At 33.5% G+C, this 21,011-nt stretch overlaps 1 protein-coding gene across 2 annotated transcripts; it reads right to left on the reverse strand.

Annotated features, from left to right (window-relative positions):
* Positions 1-2,677: 2,677 nt before the first annotated feature.
* LOC130672385 (luciferin 4-monooxygenase-like) lies at positions 2,678-20,524 on the reverse strand. Of its 2 annotated transcripts, none has more exons than XM_057476953.1 (8): positions 20,366-20,524; positions 17,418-17,549; positions 17,144-17,354; positions 16,305-16,783; positions 6,132-6,309; positions 5,476-5,697; positions 3,046-3,275; positions 2,678-2,973 (listed from the first exon to the last, which is right to left on the reverse strand). In XM_057476953.1, the coding sequence occupies exons 1-8, from the start codon at positions 20,396-20,398 to the stop codon at positions 2,812-2,814; spliced, it is 1,647 nt and encodes a 548-aa protein (XP_057332936.1). In that variant the 5' UTR covers positions 20,399-20,524; the 3' UTR covers positions 2,678-2,811. The 2 variants fall into 2 exon arrangements, with proteins under 2 accessions (XP_057332936.1, XP_057332926.1); XM_057476943.1 differs by having other exon boundaries at positions 20,360-20,492.
* Positions 20,525-21,011: the final 487 nt, after the last annotated feature.

A 21,011-nucleotide genomic window follows, 5' to 3' on the forward strand; every position in this document is an offset into this window, starting at 1 on the left:
ATTTTCGAATATAATTTCGAATCGTTCTCTGCAACGCTACATCGGCATCCTGCTTGTTTGTTATCGTCACCACGTGCACAAAGTCTGCCCACAGACAGACAGTTATCAGCGGCCCCCGTAAAGATCGTAAAAAGTCTTTGAGAGTCGAACAAATAGTCACGATATCTATTTCTGATAAATTCCCCTCATGTCCCATATCACTACCTATCTCCCTCACTGTTTTATTTATCCCACCCCTGTTATATATTGTCCAGATTTCCCACACTTTCTTTCCCACCTTTATTGTGTTTTTCACTGCATCTTTTACCTTCTTGTCATCATCTGCCACCGTTTCTAGTTCTTTCCTGACTCTGGTTATTATACCTCCACTGACTCTTCCTCTTTTCTTCTCTCTTTTGGCACATTTACACTTCCACCTATACTCTTCTGGCAGTTTTCTTTCGATTTTTTTCCATGCTTTTTCTTCAACCCAAGTCTCCGTTAATCCTATCGTATCAAATCTCCTTAAAAATTCCCAAAAGTCTGTGTTTTTCCTCCCTTATCTTCTTGTACTACCTTATCTTCTAAAAATTTCTCCGGCCACCACCCTCATTCTTTATTCTCTGCTTGATTTCTTCCTAATTGATCCATTTGCCATTTATGTTCATTTTCTTGTAGCTTACTCTTACCTTGTTATTTTTCTGTCTTTCTTCCCTCGCTATTTCTACTATTTTCCTTTGAACTTCTCTTTCTTCAACAGTCAGATCATGTTCTATATCTTTTTGTCACCCAGTTGATTTTTTCTCTTCATTATTTCCATCTTCTCTTCCCATCGTCTAGACCTTGCGACAATTAGCTTTCTCTGTTCCTTTCCGTGTGCCCGAACATTTTCCAAATCTACTTTAATTCCCAGATTTTCTTCTAAAAATTTTTCCGTATCCAGTTTCAGATTTTCCTCCTTTACAGTTAACCCTCTGATAACAATATTATTCTTTATTTCCCACTTTAACTGTTTCTGTCTCATTTTTTCCATCTTTTCCATCTCCTCTTCTATCTTCAATTGTTGTTGCCGCAGTCATTCTCTCTTTTTCTCCCAGCGTTCCTTCTCTTCCGTATTATAATCAGGTTCTTGATAACCTTGTTGCTGTTTCTCCACCTCCAAAACCTAAATTTTTTGTTTTGCCATGTTTTGTTTGTTGTTTTGTCCTATGTTTTGTCCCTGTCAGTGATGAAATCTCTTAGCAAATCTATTTTTTTCTGAATTTCATCCTTTTCAATTTCCATTAGTCTCTGCATACCTCTAAGTTCCACCAAAACCGTACTAATAGAATTGCCTTCACTTACTATTTCCGCATTTTCATTACCTTTTACTCCATTTGCTCCGTCTTTGACGTATCCGTCTATCTTATTGGTTTGTCTACCTGCCGCTCGCGCCTTCAGCTCCAGAGCCGTCGACTCCCGAATTTCCTGGTGTCGATTTTGCCGACATTTTTTCTCTCCTTTCCATCTTCACATTGCTGTTAAGCTAACCTTCACAACCCCTTCACACTTTTCCTTCTTCAAATTTAATCCTTGTAACTGCTTTTCGTTTTCCTGAATTCCCACCACAATCCGCATAACTTTGGCTTTTTCTTTCTTATCTATGATCTGCTTATTTTTGCTTTTTATACCTTCATTTTTTTTTTACTTGGCACGCGATAAAATTTTTCAACCGTCACTTTTAGCTCTCTCTATCCAAGTCCAATACAACTTGTATTATCGGTAAATATTTTTTTTTAAATTAATCAACAATTAAATGGAATCCCATCACATTTTCCTCTGTTGTGCAGTAAATTGTCATAATATGCGTGGTTTTCATTAGAATAGCTCCCGAATCACAAAGAGCTATTTAGTTGTTGTATTTATTTGTTGATATCGGCGATGCCTCATCATACAGCTGAACTACTATAACGGGACAACCTCTCCTTCTTGAGCTAAACCTGTTATTCTAGCGTCTTAATGAACGGGCGCCACTTCAGTCCCCTAGACTTTATTACACAATTGTCCCCTGGACTACTTCACACACACACACACACACACACACACACACACACACACACACACACACACACACACACACACACACACACACACACACACACACACACACACACACGAGTCACCTGGACTATAAAGGGATAAAAAGGTGCAAGTCCCCTGGACTCTCGACACCTGGGCGACGTATATATACCGTACATCTGCGTCACGTACACGTAGGTCCACCGGACTCGCTGTGTCTTAGAAATGAGTCGTATAACAAGACTGGAATTGGGCTTATGTCCAAAAACAATTGATTCTAGTAAGCATAATCGTCCGCCTAGCGTTAAAAGACGATCCTCACTGATTATTTGCAATTTTTCGAATTCTCGGAGATTAATACAATACCTACCTTTTTTCGAGCGCAATGAGCTCGGAAATACAAAAGTTTTTTTTAGCTCAAAAAGCTTGCCGAGTATTTATAATAATGTTCTGGAGCTCAAGGAGCTCCAAAACAGTGGAAAGTTTTATGGCTGACCTGCAGGATCAATTGGTTTCCAGTTTTTTCTTATTTTTCGATGATTCGTGAACTGTTTGAAAAGTTGAATTTTACGTTTAACAACAGTAGATCGCCTAGCGCGAAAAATGGATAAAGAAAAAAAGTCTTAATTACATCACATAATTTATTTATTTGACGATAGTGAGTGAAACTGCTCACTATTGCTATAGAATAATATCGTATCTAAAATATACAATAGAGTAAAATATACTAATTACACACTAATTTCCGCAAATCTACCTTTATGTCAACTTGATCTAGTTTTTTGCGAGAGATTTTGCAATCGTTTTTAGTTCGTTTCTACTGATTTTGCCAGAAGCCGTATGTGGTATTGTGTCCATAAACTTGATACCTGCTCTGAGTTTCATTTGATCAGGTAAATTTTTTTCAACTATATGATGAATTTCTTCTTCAGTGATCTAAAATAATCGTAATGAGATTTTTTTTTCCTTAATTATTAATTTTTTCCAAATGAACTGTTTGCTTCTTACATGATAACCTGGCGCTTTCACAACAAAAGCAAAAGGTTGCTCATCATCTTCTAAACTAGGGACCCCCACAATCGCAACTTCAGCTACTCCCGGAAGGGTTTGAATTAATTTTTCGATCATAGCAGGTGGTACGTGATGTCCTCTCCACTTAATTAGTTCATTTAAACGTTCAATTATAAAAAGTGCACCGTCTTCATCGTAATACGTCAGATCACCTGTATGGAGCCATCCTGTAACCAAATATATATATATATTTATGGGCAGATTCATTACTTTTCGACGAAGGTATGCGCGCGTGGGTCACCGATTTTTTTTCGAAAGTAGGTTAGAAACAGAGAAGATCCTGAAAATTTCAGCTCGATGCAATCAAATCCAGCCGCTGGAGAATTTTTTGAAACTTGAAAAATGTTGATTTTTTAGTCATTTTCAAAAATTCATACCTCAGCTCCTATATAACTTAAAGCTTCAATCAAGACGGCATTTTTCCCTGTTAACATTATATTTTCAAGAAAAAAATACTTTACTGATTTGAACTTAATTCCGGCTTAGCTGTGGGCTTCTAACTAAGCTACTGTTTGAATCATTTTTTCCGATTTTCAAAGCGCTCTCAAATCTACAATTTTTTGAGTAGAGAATTGACCAAGAGCTCAAATTTTTCTTTGAAGTATGCTCTATTGATTTCTACCCTATTTTTTTCTAATTGATGCTAAGTCTTTAAAATACAGCCACATAAAGCCGATCGATTTCTTAAAAATCGCTGCTTTTAGATACCCACAACTTTTTTCGATCAACTTAAAATCTTCCAAAAATTTCAGAGATTACACATCATTCTATTTCCAAATAGCTCTAAAAATTTCAACTTTGGTTTTGACCTGGCTTCGGAGCTGTGAATTTCTAAAATTTTCGAATTTCCAACTTTATATGATGTTTTTCGGACATTAATCATCAGTTTTCTAATTTTAGGGTATCAATTGATACTTTTTGAAATCTCACAGTGAATAAAGAAGCTAATCAGTTTCGTTATAAGAAAAAATCAACAATTTAAACGTCTGGTTTTTTTTATATGTCAAATTTTAACAAATTCATGTATATTTTTATGTGGTTTAAAAATATATTCAAATTGAGTTTCTTACACTTTCAAAAATAATTATATTATGTTCATTTTAGTCAAAAACCTACTGCGTCTCATTTTCAATTTCCCGCCCATTTATTATAAATAATATTTCAAAGAGTCCGTACTCAACAACAGTCAACATATCGTGCATTGTTTACGTTTATAAATTGTTTTACGTCAGTGATCATACCTGAGTACTTTTTTAAAATTTTGGGTTCAAACATCTAAATATAATGGGTTTAATGTGTAGTTTAGGATTTTAAGAGAACCATATTCATTTTTTTGTTTTAATGAGTTTATCAGTTGTCAAAACTCAATTGATGAACGCAAAAAATACATATATTTAAGTAATTAAAAACAACTAATAAAAGTCGGAAAAAAAACCGAACGTTTTAATTGTTGATTTTTCCTTATAACGAAACTGATTAGCTTCTTTATTCACTGTGAGATTTCAAAAAGTATCAATTGATACCGTAAAATTATAAAACTGATGATGAAAGTCCGAAAAACATCATATAAAGTTGGAAATTCGAAAATTTTAGAAATTCACAGCTCCGAAGCCAGGTCAAAACTAAAGTTGAAATTCTTAGGGCTATTTGGAAATAGAATGATGTGTAATCTCTGAAATTTTTGGAAGATTTCAAGTTAAAAAAAGTTGTGGGTATCTAAAAACAGCGATTTTTAAGAAATCGATCGGCTTTATGTGGCTGTATTTTAAAGACATAGCAGCAATTAGAAAAAAATAGGGTAGAAATCAATAGAGCATACTTCAAAGAAAAATTTGAGCTCTTGGTCAATTCTCTACTCAAAAAATTGTAGATTTGAGAGCGCTTTGAAAATCGGAAAAAATGATTCAAACAGTGGCTTAGTTAGAAGCCCACAGCTTAGCCGGAATTAAGTTCAAATCAGTAAAGTATTTTTTTCTTGAAAATATAATGTTAACAGGGAAAAATGCCGTCTTGATTGAAGCTTCAAGTTATATAGGAGCTGAGGTATGAATTTTTGAAAATGACTAAAAAATTAACTTTTTTCGAATTTCAAAAAATTCTCCAGCGGCTGGATTTGATTGCATCGAGCTGAAATTTTCAGGATCTTCTCTGTTTCTAACCTACTTTCGAAAAAAAAATCGGCGTTAAAATCGGTGACCAACGCGCGCACACTTTCGTCGAAAAGTAATAGATCTGCCCATATACATATATATATATATATATATATGCAGAAATAATTTGATTAGAAAAATTGATTCAATGGTAATTTCATATTGTAGTGATCTTAATTAAATTTTTCTTCAAATCTAAATAATTTTTATAATTAACCTTCAGCGTCAATAGCTTTTTTTGTTCCTTCTGGATTATTATAATATTTAGTCATCATCATAGGTGATTTGATACAAGCTTCACCTTTTTCATTTGGGCCTAAAATTTTTCCAGTTTCGGGGTTTATTATTTTTATTCGTAGATTTCCGACCACATTTCCAACAGAATTTATTTTGTAATTTTTTCCCTGCCTAGTTGCTATTCCACACAACTCTGTCGTACCTAAAATCAAATTTATTTGATGATTTTAATAAATAATATTTGGCGAATAGTGTATTGCGTGATAAGAGATGAAACAAGGTGATTTCAGAAAAGGGTGAAGTTGACTGACCAAGCTGAAGGTGAGGGCTGTCATCATACGACGTCTACAACCATGTTTTATCTCATGCTACTTACTATGTTTTTCATATTATTTGACTTAATACTGGGAGTAATAGCGAGGTAAATAACTAATGTTGTATTTGAAATATGCAACTGTAGTAATTTTATAAGGAAAACAATGGTTTTTTAATATTAATAAATTAAAATTATTTCATTGAAACCGTGATTATGTTCATAATTTCCTAAAACTAAAACTATTAGTTTGGTTAGTTTTTAAAATGACATAAACTTGTAACTCACAGTCTTAATGCCACCGATATGAAAAGTATATTTACCATAAGCCTGTAATACCAATGCATTAGGAAAAGCTTTACGAAGTTCTGCTTGTGTTTCTTCTTTCAATGGTGCTCCACCGATAAGAAGTGACAGCACAGAAGTAACGTTATGTTTAGTAATGGATCCAGATTTCAGTAGTCTATTAGCCATGCTAGTTCCCATCAATAACCAATTTACCTAGATTAAAAAAAAAACCAGACTCAATGATGGACTACCCAGTATACACATTGACGTAAATTTGACGTCAGAGTGACGTTATGCTATGTCATGATTTACGTAAGAAATAAGTCATGAATGAGTTTCAGTCAGGTTGCAGTCATTTTTTCGCACTTTTTTTTCGAAAAAAAAAAAAAATTGAAATACCGAATTTTTTATTCGATCATTACGGCGCAGATTTGATAAGATAAGATAATGAAAAAATCCTGGGCGTCCCTTATAGGAAAAAACAATTGGCCAACCCTTGGCCGAGACTTGACGCAAGACTTATTAACTCTGGGGGAAACTTGAAATCCAAGCTTGGCCCAAGTCTGTCTAAGCATCAAAATGATAACACCAAGCCAAGCTTGAGAGACAGTGTTGTGCCAAGACTGCATCTAAGTATTGGCCCAATATCGAGAGCCAGTATTGTGCCAAGACTGTTGCTAAGTAAGCACCTATAGTTATTAAAAATAAATAAAAAAAATGTTAGTAGACATGTGCGTGATGGTAACATATGGAAATAAATTTGTACATAGAGAAATCAGGTAGATCGATGAAACTAATTTTTTTTGCATTTGCTGGGTCTCAAACCTGGTCCTTCATGGCTGCTAGGCAAGCGTCTTATCCACTAGGCTGTTACGCTATTCATGAAAGCCAGAGGTTTTTAGGTACCATTTGTTATTTAGACTGGTAAACCAGGGCTTATTACTTGAGTATTAGCTGAACGTTGTCCCAAGACTGGCAAGCCAAGGCTTGTCACTTGAGTAATGGCTGAACCTTGTCCCGAGACTGGCAAGCCAAGGCTTGTTACTTGAGTAGTGGCTGAATCTTCGCCCAATACTGGTGGACCAAGGCTCGTCACTTGAACGTTGGTCGGATTTCGGACCAACCTTTGGCGGCCGAGCCTGGTTAGCCCAGTATTGTGCCAAGACCAGCCCCGTTGTCAATATTTTTTCTTACAAGGGCGTCTGCTGGGTTCAAACACGGCTCCTCTTAGCTGTTAGCCCTGAACGTTGCTCATTGGTCCTCATCACGAGAGTTCAAGTCTAGTGCTTAATTGATGTATTTAGAGTGAAATGCCGAAAAAAACAGAGTTCATAAGTTTTTGTGATGGATTTTTACAAAATTTTATAAAACTCCATGAATTTATATGAAATTTTACAAAAACAATATTTCGCTGCCTCGATGATAATTATATAAAATTTTAGTAAGGTTCAACAAATTTTGTAATTTTTTTTTGTGATGTGAAATTTACCAAATTTTATATAAAATTTTGCAAAACATTAAATAATTCCACAAAATCGTATGAAATTTAATCAATTGAACAATTGCGATACTGAACTTTATAATCTTAATATTAAAAGAGTTCGAGCTGTCGTAACATTTTCTTTGTCATCCTAACTGATATTTTCGGTATATCATTTATAAAAATAAAGTTAATTTTTTTATGCTCATCCTAATGATTTCATCTAAAACGTCTGAATAATTTATAATCGAGTCCATCGATTACTTTGGCCCCAAAAATGTTTGACGTTAAGTTGTTATTTACACATTTTTGAAAATTCGTTCTTTGATTGTTTTATTTCAATAAATAGATGATAAAAAACAATGACTCGGAAATTACATCGGTATTGCGTAAAATGCTGACTTGCCACTGATGTAAAGAGATGATTTGAGAGTGACATCCATATTACGTGTAACCGTGACTTTGCTACTGACATCAATGTATGATTTAAAAATTATGTCATTATGATATACGATAATGACTTTATTACTACGTAACAATGTGATTTAGATTTTATGTCAGGCGTAAGTAATATACACTAATGGAAAAAATTAAAGGATCAAAAAAAAATTCTAAATGTTTAGGCGATTTTCAACAGGCTCTAACTTTGAGAGAAATGGTCGTACAAGAAAAGAAAAAAAAGGAAATTGTAGCTCCAAGTATCTACTTTTTGGATTAGAAGTTTAAAATTTTCTGGCGTCAGCAGTTTTTGAGTAATCTTAGAAAAACCAACGACAAAAAAATTTTCAAATTTAAAAAATTTTTTTTTTTTGGTCTTCGGGGGTGGAAAAAATTATTTTTGCTTAATCACTATGAGGATCGGATACCTTCATTATTCAGCTTTAATTTCTTTTTTTATGGACCTTGATACGTCCACTTCTCGCCGAGATATCGGTCTTCAAATGGAAAAGGATCCTTTTGTCATTGATTATCGATATCTCAGAAACCAATGATCGCACAGAAAGTTAATGGTGGGTTTTAAAAACTTGAATAAATTCCCTTCAATGATTAGCCATTGCTTTTTCGAAAAAAAAATTTTTTCCTATCGTCACATGAATTTAAAAATGCAACAAAAAAAGGGCTTTTTGTGGTTTTTTGGAAAATCAAGCGCTGAAACGAAAATATTGTGGAAATCGATAATGTTGACTGTGCATTTTACAGTTCAATATGTCCACAAAAACCCTGCAAAAAGCCAAATTAATCCAACTAGCCGTTTTTTTGTTTCACGCGATCAAATTTTTAAAAAAATTAAAGGATCACGTTTTTTGCTCTGAAAAGCTCATAATCTTTAACAAGATGAAAACAAACATTTTTTCGGAGCTTTGTCCACAATTTTTTTGCAGACAGTGCTTAAATTTCCAAAAAAGAAAAAACTTTTTTTTCGAAACAAAATTTTCAAAAAAAAAAAATTTTTTTTTAATTTAATGACTGAGAGATCAGTAAAATCACGGAATGCAGCAACGTAAACGTGCTAAAAATTATTGGGTGTTGGTTTTGTAAATTTCCTAAAGTTATTCCAAAAAAAAATTTTTTTGAAAAAATTTTTTTGAAAAAATTTTGTTTCGAAAAAAAAGTTTTTTCTTTTTTGGAAATTTAAGCACTGTCTGCAATAAAATTGTGGACAAAGCTCCGAAAAAATGTTTGTTTTCATCTTGTTAAAGATTATGAGCTTTTCAGAGCAAAAAACGTGATCCTTTAATTTTTTTAAAAATTTGATCGCGTGAAACAAAAAAACGGCTAGTTGGATTAATTTGGCTTTTTGCAGGGTTTTTGTGGACATATTGAACTGTAAAATGCACAGTCAACATTATCGATTTCCACAATATTTTCGTTTCAGCGCTTGATTTTCCAAAAAACCACAAAAAGCCCTTTTTTTGTTGCATTTTTAAATTCATGTGACGATAGGAAAAAATTTTTTTTTCGAAAAAGCAATGGCTAATCATTGAAGGGAATTTATTCAAGTTTTTAAAACCCACCATTAACTTTCTGTGCGATCATTGGTTTCTGAGATATCGATAATCAATGACAAAAGGATCCTTTTCCATTTGAAGACCGATATCTCGGCAAGAAGTGGACGTATCAAGGTCCATAAAAAAAGAAATTAAAGCTGAATAATGAAGGTATCCGATCCTCATAGTGATTAAGCAAAAATAATTTTTTCCACGCCCGGAGACCAAAAAAAAAAAAATTAAAAAAATTTGAAAATTTTTTTGTCGTTGGTTTTTCTAAGATTACTCAAAAACTGCTGACGCCAGAAAATTTTAAACTTCTAATCCAAAAAGTAGATACTTGGAGCTACAATTTCCTTTTTTTTCGTTTCTTGTACGACCATTTCTCTCAAAGTTAGAGCCTGTTGAAAATCGCCTAAAAATTTAGAATTTTTTTTTGATCCTTTAATTTTTTCCATTAGTGTATGTCATAACTGTGACGTCATACAAGAGTCATGCTTACATCAATATGATTATTATTAAAAGCTTCGTGCATTTCCGCTAGTCCGGGACATGCCAAACTCGCTACTGATTTCAAGGTCAGAATAGTGCCGGGTCACTCGCTATAAAGGCCCGACACTTGCAATTTCTTGCTCATGACCGTGTAAAAACTGCATGAAGACCCGCTACTAGCCGGCCAATAAGATAATTCGTATTATATTAGCCGACCAATCATATAATTCGTCTCATAACGGCGTGCAAGGCAGCCAATGGGAAAATTCGCTGGGACAGCCATACTTTCCACGTCACCACCAAGTGGCAACGAGAGAAGACGCCGTCGTTTCATCATCTACAATCTACAACGTGCTTTGTTACATACAACCTCGTGTTCGAAAATCGCTTTCTTTAATATAATTAATTCTTGTGATATAATTCTTAACCACTACGCTAAATTATCCTCAATATTTAGTCAGTATATTAAGGCTGCTATTTATTGAGTATAAATTGATGGTTATCCGCGTGTAATTAATTGCTTCATTAATTTCCGTGAATTTAACCGCTATCGACCACGTGTCGATTTTATACGTGATTCAATTTCAGTTTTGCATTCGCTATTGCGTATCAATTAAGTCGCATTCACTATCACTATTAAGTTTCTAACAGTATTGAGTGTAAATAAGTGTAAATAAATATCCAAATCATTTATTGTTAAAATTTGTGTAATTTTTGATTGTTTAAAATTCCTCACGCCTAAACCAGATCCATTTAGTTTATTCGCTCATTTTACACTTATTTTCAATAACGTTTTAGTGACATTATGAGAAAAATGTGAAAAAGACGCCATTGTTTGGATTTTACTATTTAATAGACATTTTGTAGTAGAATTTTAGATTCATGCTCTCCAATTCTAAAACAGTGAAAATCACTGAAAATACTAATTTTTATATACTAATAATATATACTAATATATATCCTAGGGTGGTTCATTTGCAACGACTATTTTTTAACTTCCCGCTGAGAAAATTGAAAATTTTCATAAATTCGGGAAGTTATTGGTTTCGGTCCGATTTGCAAAAACCGAATTTCTATCAGATTTTGACGTTTTGAGGTTCCAGGAAGCTACCCTGACTAATTTTACGATGATGTTCGAGTGTATGTATGTGTGTACGTACGTACAAACGTATGCATGTATGTAAATATTCATAACTCTTGAACAGATGAACCGATTTTGATCTTCGAGGTGTCATTCGACGCGGCTTGTTGATATCTTGAAGCTGTAAAAATTTGAGCTTAATCGGTAGGGTAAATTCGAAGATATTTTTAAAATAAAATTTTATCAAAAATGTTTTGTTTGGATAACTTTTAATTTACTCAATGGATTGATTCCAAAATCTAATCAGCTCTAAAACTTTATCAGCCGCGTCGAATGCCACCTCAACCATCAAAACCGGTTCATTCGTTCAAGAAAAACCGTTGACGAAAGAATTCAATAAAATTTTTTTTTTTTGGTTTTTTTTTTAATTTCTCAAAAACGGCTGCATACATCAATTTCAAAAGTTAATCAGCTTTAGAACTTGATAAAACACGTCGATTGCCGCCTCAACCATCAAAATCGGTTAATTCGTTCGCAAGATATCGTGGGAGAAAGAAATGCTAAAAAATGTTTTTTTAGAAAACAATAGTATGCAAAAGTATTTTCGAGCTCGAAGAGCTCGAAAACAGTGGGAAGTTTTGGGGCTGGCCCGCAGGGTTAACCGATAGACCGATTTTTTTCTTCACAACCACTTCAAAATGTTGTAAACATTGAAAAAAAAATTCTCTGCAAGCCCTTGCGGATTCAGAATTGCTGATTTTTATAGTGGCCTCTTAAAACATCTTAAACCAACAAATTCTCATAAGAGACTCGAAAAAAACAAATAGTTGGTTTTTTGGGCCACCCTAATATATATATATATATATATATATATATATATATATATATATATATATATATATATATATATATATATGTTTATCGGAACTATATAAATAACTAAATATTTATAGGTTTCATATCAATAAAGTCTGATCAGATTTAATTATACATAGACATATATAACTACATATAGGTTTATATCAGTCATGTCTGATCAGATCCAATCATATATAAACTTATGCACGACTATATATGAATTTATATTAGCCATGTCTGATCAGATCTAATCATGTATAGACTTATATATGATTATATATGGGGTTATAACAGCTAGGTATGATTATATCTAATTATATACAGGGTGATTCAGAATTACCTTCACAGCGGGAAAATTTGAATAGAGGAGACGATTCTAAGCATAAAGTTCCTTAGCCATTTTTCAAAATTCTCAATAGTTTTTGAGTTATTTAAAATCTAAATTGACCAATCAAAGACATGCTTTGAGATTTAAAAAAAATAAAAAAAAAAAAAATAAATAAGTTTGGCAACGCCGCAACAGTAAACTTCAAGTTATACACTATTTATTTAATTTAAAAAGTTCAATTTGTCACAGAAGAGAAACAAAACACACAATTACACATAGAATATATTCGTATATTTTGTTTTATCTTTTTTCTTTTTATAGAAAGAATTATTATTGGAAAATAACGCTTTTATTGAAAATAAAGCTTTTGGAAATTTGAAAAAAAAAAAAATTACAAATTTTTAATTATATGGTGAGCAACCCAGATTAAAAAAAGAAATTTGAAAACTAATTGAATTGTGTTTTACCAGAATAAAAGCAATTTCAAATAGACAAATATATAGATATACACATTATTTTAAAATCTTTTATTTCGCTTGCTCTGTATCGCTCAAGACTTTGCTAAGCGCTCATTGCACGTCATACTAAACATATTTGTAAAGATCTCGCGGATTGTCTTGTTAAACATCTTCCAAGTGATCTTTCTCGGCGATTAGCTATCTGACTATCTCGCTAATGGTCTTGCTGGTGATCTTTCTTAGAATTTTGCTGGTGATTTTGCTGACCATCTGGCTGATGGTCTTGCTGGTGATCTTGCTGGTAGTCTTGCTGATGGTCTTGCTGGTGGTCTTGCTGAAAGTCTTGCTGATGGTCTTGCTGGTGGTCTTGCTGAAGGTCTTGCTGAACGTCTTGCTGGTGGTCTTGCTGTAGGTCTTGCTGGTGGTCTCGCTGGTGATCTTGCTGGTAGTCTTGCTGATGGTCTTGCTGGTGGTCTTGCTGAAGGTCTTGCTGAAGGTTTTGCTGGTGATCTTTCTTGTGGTCCTGTTGGTGATTTATCTGGTGGTCCTGCTAGAGGTCTTGCTAACCATCTAGCTGATCACCAGCATGACCACCAGCAAGACCATCAGCAAGATCACCAGCGAGATCACCAGTAAGACCTTCAGCAAGACCACCAGCAAGACCTTCAGCAAAACCACCACAGGTGACCAGTTGTTACGCTGTTGTTAGTGTGTACACGTGCCAGTTATATAACAGTAAATATGACGCCTTATGACCACCATCACCATAAATTTGTATCATCAAGTCTGATTCTAAGCTCTGGTTTTTGTTTAAATTAATTTTAATCAAAACTACTTGCGGCCTGATTTTGATAGGCAACCCATCAAAAATAAAGTCCCCAAGTCATAATTATATCGGAAATTAATTGATGGAACCTAAGTCCACCTCCACCGATCGGCGGCCGATACCTCGCCCTTGTGGAAAAACTTACGATGGGTAACATCCACTATTTTCCAGCATATTATCATTATAGCAAAACATTGGGCAGACTCAATATCGGCGGCTATTCTAAGCCTAGGATCTAAGATCCTTTGCGTATAGGTCCTGAACCAACAGCAACTACGAGTCCAGAACCCAGTGAATCCAGAGCATTCGGTTTCCCTTATGCCGGCTTGGAGAGATTCGCCCATATTACAAATTTAATGAATTGGTTGACATACCACAAATCGGCGATAGGGGACGTGGTTTTTTCCCCTATCTTCCTGAGAAGACACCCAGTTTGAATTATATGGGGAATTAATTAATTAATGTAACCAGACCGAAGTTCACTCTCGTTTTACCGGACGCTGTTCCCGTGCCCTTTTGGGAATGCATGCGCTGCGAGGTCATCTCCATATTTCGACCCAGACGACATTTAGTTGAAAAATATAATCGAGTGACGACTAAGGTGGACATTAACTGGAGGTATAATCAAATATCCTCATTGCGCGTGGTATCTAACCACAGCCACCACGAGCCCTACCTCTTTTGGGCCAAACACTACAACCATCTCAGGAAACAAAGAGACTCTGGCCGCAGTCGGCTTGGAAAGTGCCCCCCCCCCCCCCTCCGTAGTACCAGACTCCCAGCTCTGGTCAACATAGTTGCTTGTGGAAGTGGTGGGATTCAACTTCTCCCCATCCCCTATGTAAAGGGCTCCCTCCACTTGTTTTCTTTCGGGTTCCCAATAAGCTATTATCCGCTCGTTCATTCCGTGATAAATTTCCTACTTTCCGAGCTGTGAAACACTCTAATAATTCAAGCTAAATCAAAGACAAAGCACAATTTACGAATCATATGCGTAAAATAGATCTTGTTTAAATACTTGATGAGCGTAGCAAACTTACGATGGGATTTTAATCTACTACAAAACGCCGCAAACGGCTACTCGCTAACTCAAAATGCAGCTGAACTATAGAGAATTAAAAAAAGAAAATCTCAACTTTCCTATACGGAGAAAAAAATATTGTTCTCAGAAGTATACTGTATAGTTACAGTAACAATACGCTATATTTATCTACTAGATTGTTACTGCAACGATCTACTGTATCGTTCTGACAATAATACGGTGGATAGCTCTGAGATCTATACGGTATCGTTCTGAGCCCTATCTGACGTCACGCACATTGAAAATTATATGAGATATTTCAAAACCTTTATCATTCATAAATAAATGATAAGCAAATAACTTTGATTAAATAAAATATTTTATAAAACTGATTTTTTAGTCAGTTATAGTCTAAATCAATTTTAAATATAAATATAAATATATCTTTTAATTTTTCCAATTTATTCATTAATAATTTAATTTTCAATTGAATAATAATTCAGATCTCATTTGTTTATTAATTATTTTTCTTCTATTTACGTACCACATTTAAACTATAAAACATTGACTATATATAATATTTAGATTTTTCGTTATGAATGTATATTTGATTACAAAAAGCATAAAAAAATACTTATCAATAAATATATCAACATAATTATGGAGATTCTACTCTGTTACTTTATTAATTACCCGTGGGTCCACATTTCAACATCACAATTATTTGTTACACTATTGTTTTTATTAAACGTCTGCTAGCAACAATTATACAATATTCAAAAGTTGGCGCGAAAATGGATGTTTAGTTAGGTTAGACGGTGCCGTGTGAGGTGACGACTACGGAAAGTCGTATAGGCCTCACAGCTATCTAATAGATAGTTACTGGAACGATACGGTATTGTTACCATAAGCATACGTATTGTTGTGGTAACGATCTACGAGTTGCTATACTTTAGATCGTTCGAGGAGCAATATTTTTTTTTCCGTGTATATATTTTGAATGAGAAAACTTCAAAATCAAATGTAAAATACTTAAAATTAAAATTGAGGGCTAAAACTTGCAGATAATTTTGTTTTCAATGTATACAACATTTTGAAGTGGAAGTGAAAAAAAAAAAATAGTTGTTGCAAATGAACCAACTTAGGATATATATACTATTTTTCAGCTATAAGTATGCCAAGTGGTATACTTATAGCTATGAAACAATGAATAGTCATTGTTTCAGATTTGGAGAGTGTTGGTATCAAAAATTTAGAATTTTTTAGAAAGAAAATGAGTCCTATGGTACTTTCGTTTTAATAATAAATGCGTATGGGGTGCAACTTTTTATTCTTACAAAAAAACCGTTTTTTCATTGTGTAGTCTCAGGTTATCTATAAGTGTTGACCTATAAAGTGTTGATCTATAAAGGACCTGCCACCCACATATGTTGTGTTGGACATGAGACACTGCTATTATCTTATAAGAGGAAAGCTTAATTTTCATAACATAAGGCTCCATAAAGTACGCTAATGAGAGTCTGTGAATTTCCCACAGATGTATAAAAATAATAAGCCAATGTAAAATTCAATTTTTCTGTCTTTCAATGAGCAGTTGCGGTAATGCAAAATCTCGAAAAAAAAACTTTCAATTTTCGTGATGAAATACAAATTTTCAATACATCATGATTAGCTACCTTGAATTTTTCAATAACTTTACATGCGTCCTCTTCTATAAAAGGTCCAGGAATTACTCGTTTCATACCACGTGAGATTGAGGAAAATGAACAAAGTATTCCTGTTATCCAACAAAGAGTTGAGTACCACATTGCAGTATCGCAATTGTTATTAATATGCTCTGTCAATTGGACATTTCCAAATAATGCCTTGTGAGAATGGAGAGCGCCTTTAGGTAGTCCAGTGGTTCCCGAAGTGTAAAGAATTAGTGCAGGGTGGTCTACACTCGATAATTTGGCACAGCAAAAATTTTGTACTTGAGCAGGTATTTGCTTCAAAATTATCGTTTCAAATGATTCCAAACCTTCAAAATTTCCGAAAACGACGATTTTTAGATTCGATTTGAGTTCTTTAGTGACATCGATAGCTATCTTTGAGCACTCTTCATTTACAAATAGTATTTTTGGTTGTGTTAGATTAATAAAATGTTTTGTAATATCTGTAAGTAAATTTTTTATTACAATCAGAATATTCATTTATATTTTTAAGTCTTTTAATATTAGCTTGTGTATATATGCTAGCAACAATGGTATAAATATTTGTTAGGTGAATAAACTTAAGATAGTAATTTTAAAATATAAATTTCGAAATTACGTCTTAACAGTTGAAAATATTAATGCTATGTTTGCATGAACTTAAATAAACAAATTTACTTTTGAACCTACATGAGAAAAAATTACTGTGAGCTCAAGGAGCTCGAGAACAGCGGGAAATTTTAGGGGTGCCCCGTTGGATCAACCAGTCTCCAGATTTTTGTAATTAGCTTAATAAATTCTGTCAAATAAATATCCATATATACCTCGAGTTAATCCATGATCCCACCAGGGATTGAAAATAGCACCAATGCACATCGCAGCAAGTGCTGGAACTACTTGATTCATGTGATTGTGAGTACAAATGGCAATGACATCGCCTTGTTTAACGTTTTGACTCTGAAGCCAAAGTGCACACTTAATGGTTTTGTCTACCATCTCTCCAAATGTATCGATCTTTCCAGTGATTGCATCAACCTAGATAAAAGCTAACTTTGACTTTCTACAGTTATTTTCTCCAAAAAGTTCATTGTCTCATACCTGACCAACAGACTTTTGATTTTTCTTCATTTTTTCTAATAAATTTTCGCCGAAGTTATTTTTTCCTTCTACTATGTATGAAAACTCTTTGCCTTTTAAAATTCCATTTTCGATAGTAAAATGTATTTCATGCTGTAAAAATTCAAAAGTTAAGAACTTGAATGCATAACAAATTATAAAATTTTTCTTAAATTAAGAGAGTTTTTCTATCAGTGCGGGCATTGGGAAATATGAGCTGAGTAAATATTGTATACTATATGACCGGCGACGCCTACATACATGGTGGACTTGTGGGCGAATATGTGTTTTTATCATATTTTAGGCCAATATGTGATATGTGGGGCACAATGGATTACTCGAAAAAAAAAATCGGTCTGTCAGTTGACCCTGCGGGCCAGCCCCATAACTTCCCGCTGTTTTCGAGCTCGTTGAGCTCGAAAACATTATTGTGAATACATTTTCGAGCTCTTCAAGCTCGAAAATACTTTGTATGCCATTGTTTTGTAGAAAACCATTTTTTAGCATTTCTTTCTCCCACGATATCTCGCGAACGAATTAACCGATTTTGATGATTGAGGTGGCAATCGACGCGTTTTATCAAATTCTGAATCTGATCAAATTTTGAAATTGATTTATTTAGCCGTTTTTGAGAAATTTCAAAAAAACCAAGGAAAAATTTTTTTTTGAATTCTTTCGTCAACGGTTTCTCTTGAACGAATGAACCGATATTGATGGTTGGGGTGGCATTCGACGCGGCTTATAGAGTTTTAGAGCTGATTAGATTTTGGAATCAATCCATCGAGCAAATTAAAAGTTATCCAAATAAAACATTTTCGAAAAAATTTTATTTTTGAAATATCTCTGAACGCACCCTACCGATTAAGTTCAAATTTTTACGGCCTTAAGACATTAACAAGCCGCGTCGAATGACACCTCAACGATCAAAATCGGTTCATCCGTTCAAGAGTTATGAATATTTACATACATACATACGTACGTATGTATGTATGTAAACGAAATTCGATTTTCGTAAATCGGACCGAAACCAATAACTTCCCTAATTTTTGAAAATTTACAATTTTCTTAGCGGGAAGTTAAAAATTGTAAAAAAAAATTATTAAAAAAAAAAATTGGGAGGGGGGCGTCGTGCTCCAGGAAAGAAGAAAAATTTTTTCGTTCTAATTTTTTTTTTCGAGTGGTCCATTGTGCCCAACATTTCACATATTGTCTTAAAATATGATAAAAACATTATAGAGGTCATAATTGGACGGAAAATAAAAATATTTTTTTTTTTATAATTTATTGGGAAGGGGGCCGTCATGTTCCCCAGAAAAAAAAATTTATTTCGACTTTTTGCAAAATTTTGACTGATTCTTCCAAAATAGACGGAAAATCAACGAATTCGATGGTGAAAAGTCACAAAAAGGAAGAACCGGCTCGAGAGGGCGTTTGTACCCCAGGCTCCCCTACTTTCAGTAAAAATTTTAATTAAATCAAATAATATCTATAGGCATTTATTGATATACAGTTATGCCAAAAATTGAAGTGTACATCGTGCGCATATACACCGTGTAAATTCAGTGTAAACTCTGAGTGTATTTGGTGTATACTCAATATGCACCGAGTATACACCGAATAAACCCCTAATTTACACTGACACTAGGTATATATCGAGTTTACACTAAGTTTACACGGTGTATACGGATCCGCTAGGGCAGAAAAATTTCAGAAATTTTTTAGTAATTTTGGCAAGGCTGAAACTTTGTGAGAAAAATCGTATCGAGATTTAAAAACTGAGCGCTCTATAGCTTGAAATCGCAAACATGAGGAATACGCCGAAATCAAAATTTTTTTAATTTTTTCTTTTCTTTCCCAGTGTCCACGGGCCGTGGAAAAATTTTATCCGCTCAACCAATGCATAAGTCGGTTGGCAAATTTGTTCAGCGTTAATTTGCATTTTTTAAAGTTTTGTGCGATAACTTGTCATTGAGATATCAACCTTCAAACAAAAAAATTATCCTTTTGGATTTGAACATCGATATTTTAAGTACCAATGATCGCACAGTAAAGTGGAGGGCGGCGTTAAAAACTTGAATAAATTTCCTACAAGACCCCTTTATCATTTTTTGAAAAAAAACTTTTTTTTTAATTTTTAACATCCATTAGAAGTAAGTACAAAAGACTTTTTTTGGTTTTTCAGTAAATCAACCACTACTTTGTAAATATCGATAGAAAGACTTATGCCAGGGATTTTGTACCTCAATGTTCCCCCAACAACTTTGTAAAGTTTTAAATTGATCTATCAAACCGTTTTTCGGAGGTGACCCATCAAAGCTTTGCTAAACAATGAAAGGAACAAGTGTTGTTCCTTTAATTGTGTAATCACTATCAAAATAAAAAAATAATTTTTTTTTTACTTTTCTTCCATTTTTGCATTGGTTCCTCAATAAAAGTTAAGAAAAGAGAAAAAAAAAGTTTCCGAAAGATGTCAAAAAAAAGTCGAAGAAGTAAAATTGTTTCCTATACACGATTTATGTTAATTTTCAAGAAAAATATTGACAGTGTATATAGCAGTAATCATAACGATTTATGTAGACAGACGTGATCTAATTTTAAAATTTATAATATCAGTACATGCCAATTATTGAAAAAGAACTTTAAGACAATTTTTGTTTTTAATTTGGTTGTTGAATTACTTGTAAGCTACTTAAACGATTGCTTGTCAAAAATAATCACTCATTATTTTTGACGAATCCTTTCGATTCCTACTAAAAGCTAAGAAATCAGCTAATTCACTTTCAAAATATTGTTTACTAGCATTATGCTTTCAAACACACATTCACACTCACGTACGCACACACACGCGTTCACACTGAATTCAATCAAAATAAGCCTAATTTTCGGCGCATGAAACTTAATACGTGATAGTTATAGGTTTTTACACTAACATCAACATTTTCTGAAATAAAATTGGATGCCATATTGTTTTACAATGTAAAAATTACTTTCCAATGTATTTCACTTCACTAAATAGTTCAACAAGCTCTTCAGTTCTGTGAACATTATCAATTTAACTGTCTTTTATACACATAACAGGTTGTCCTTCAAATGAATCAATTTGTATTAAAATTACTGCCATGAGTCCACTTTTATAATACTTAGTAATTTTGTACAATCGGTGGTCACGCGAGCTATTTTTCCGTGATGACAATTAAGAATGATATTGTCCTAATTATAGACTAAGTCCAAATTCCATATCATTCGTTCATACCAGTGTCCGACTTAAAATTGTTCTAATGGTTTTTTTTTTTTTTGTGTAAAAAATCTAATATGTGTTTAAATCTTATATGATGTTAAAGTTACAATGAAATGAAGAATGGAATTTGATTAAATCATAAATCAATTGTTTACGATCATGATCCATAGCTGTCCTCATAAAAAAATCTCTCTTCATTATCCTTTCTCTTCTGTTGCCCATACTTTCTTATGAGTATTATTCTGTTATTCATATATATAGCCATCTAACATTGTGTGACATCCAGTAATAATACTTATACATAATTTGTTGTGTAATAGCGATAAATAGTTATTAAT

This window comes from Microplitis mediator, chromosome 1 (genome assembly GCF_029852145.1).
Source record: "Microplitis mediator isolate UGA2020A chromosome 1, iyMicMedi2.1, whole genome shotgun sequence".
Classification (NCBI taxonomy): Eukaryota; Metazoa; Arthropoda; class Insecta; order Hymenoptera; family Braconidae; genus Microplitis; species Microplitis mediator.

Coding starts and splice junctions, on each gene's coding strand:
- LOC130672385 (XM_057476943.1), bottom strand. CDS start 20,398: ATGGCATCCAATTTTATTTCAGAAAATGTTGATGTTAGT. Junction 6,310..16,304: donor AAGTTATTGAAAAATTCAAG/GTAGCTAATCAT, acceptor TTTTTAATCTAG/GTAAATTGGTTATTGATGGG. Junction 5,698..6,131: donor ATTGGTATTACAGGCTTATG/GTAAATATACTT, acceptor ATTTGATTTTAG/GTACGACAGAGTTGTGTGGA.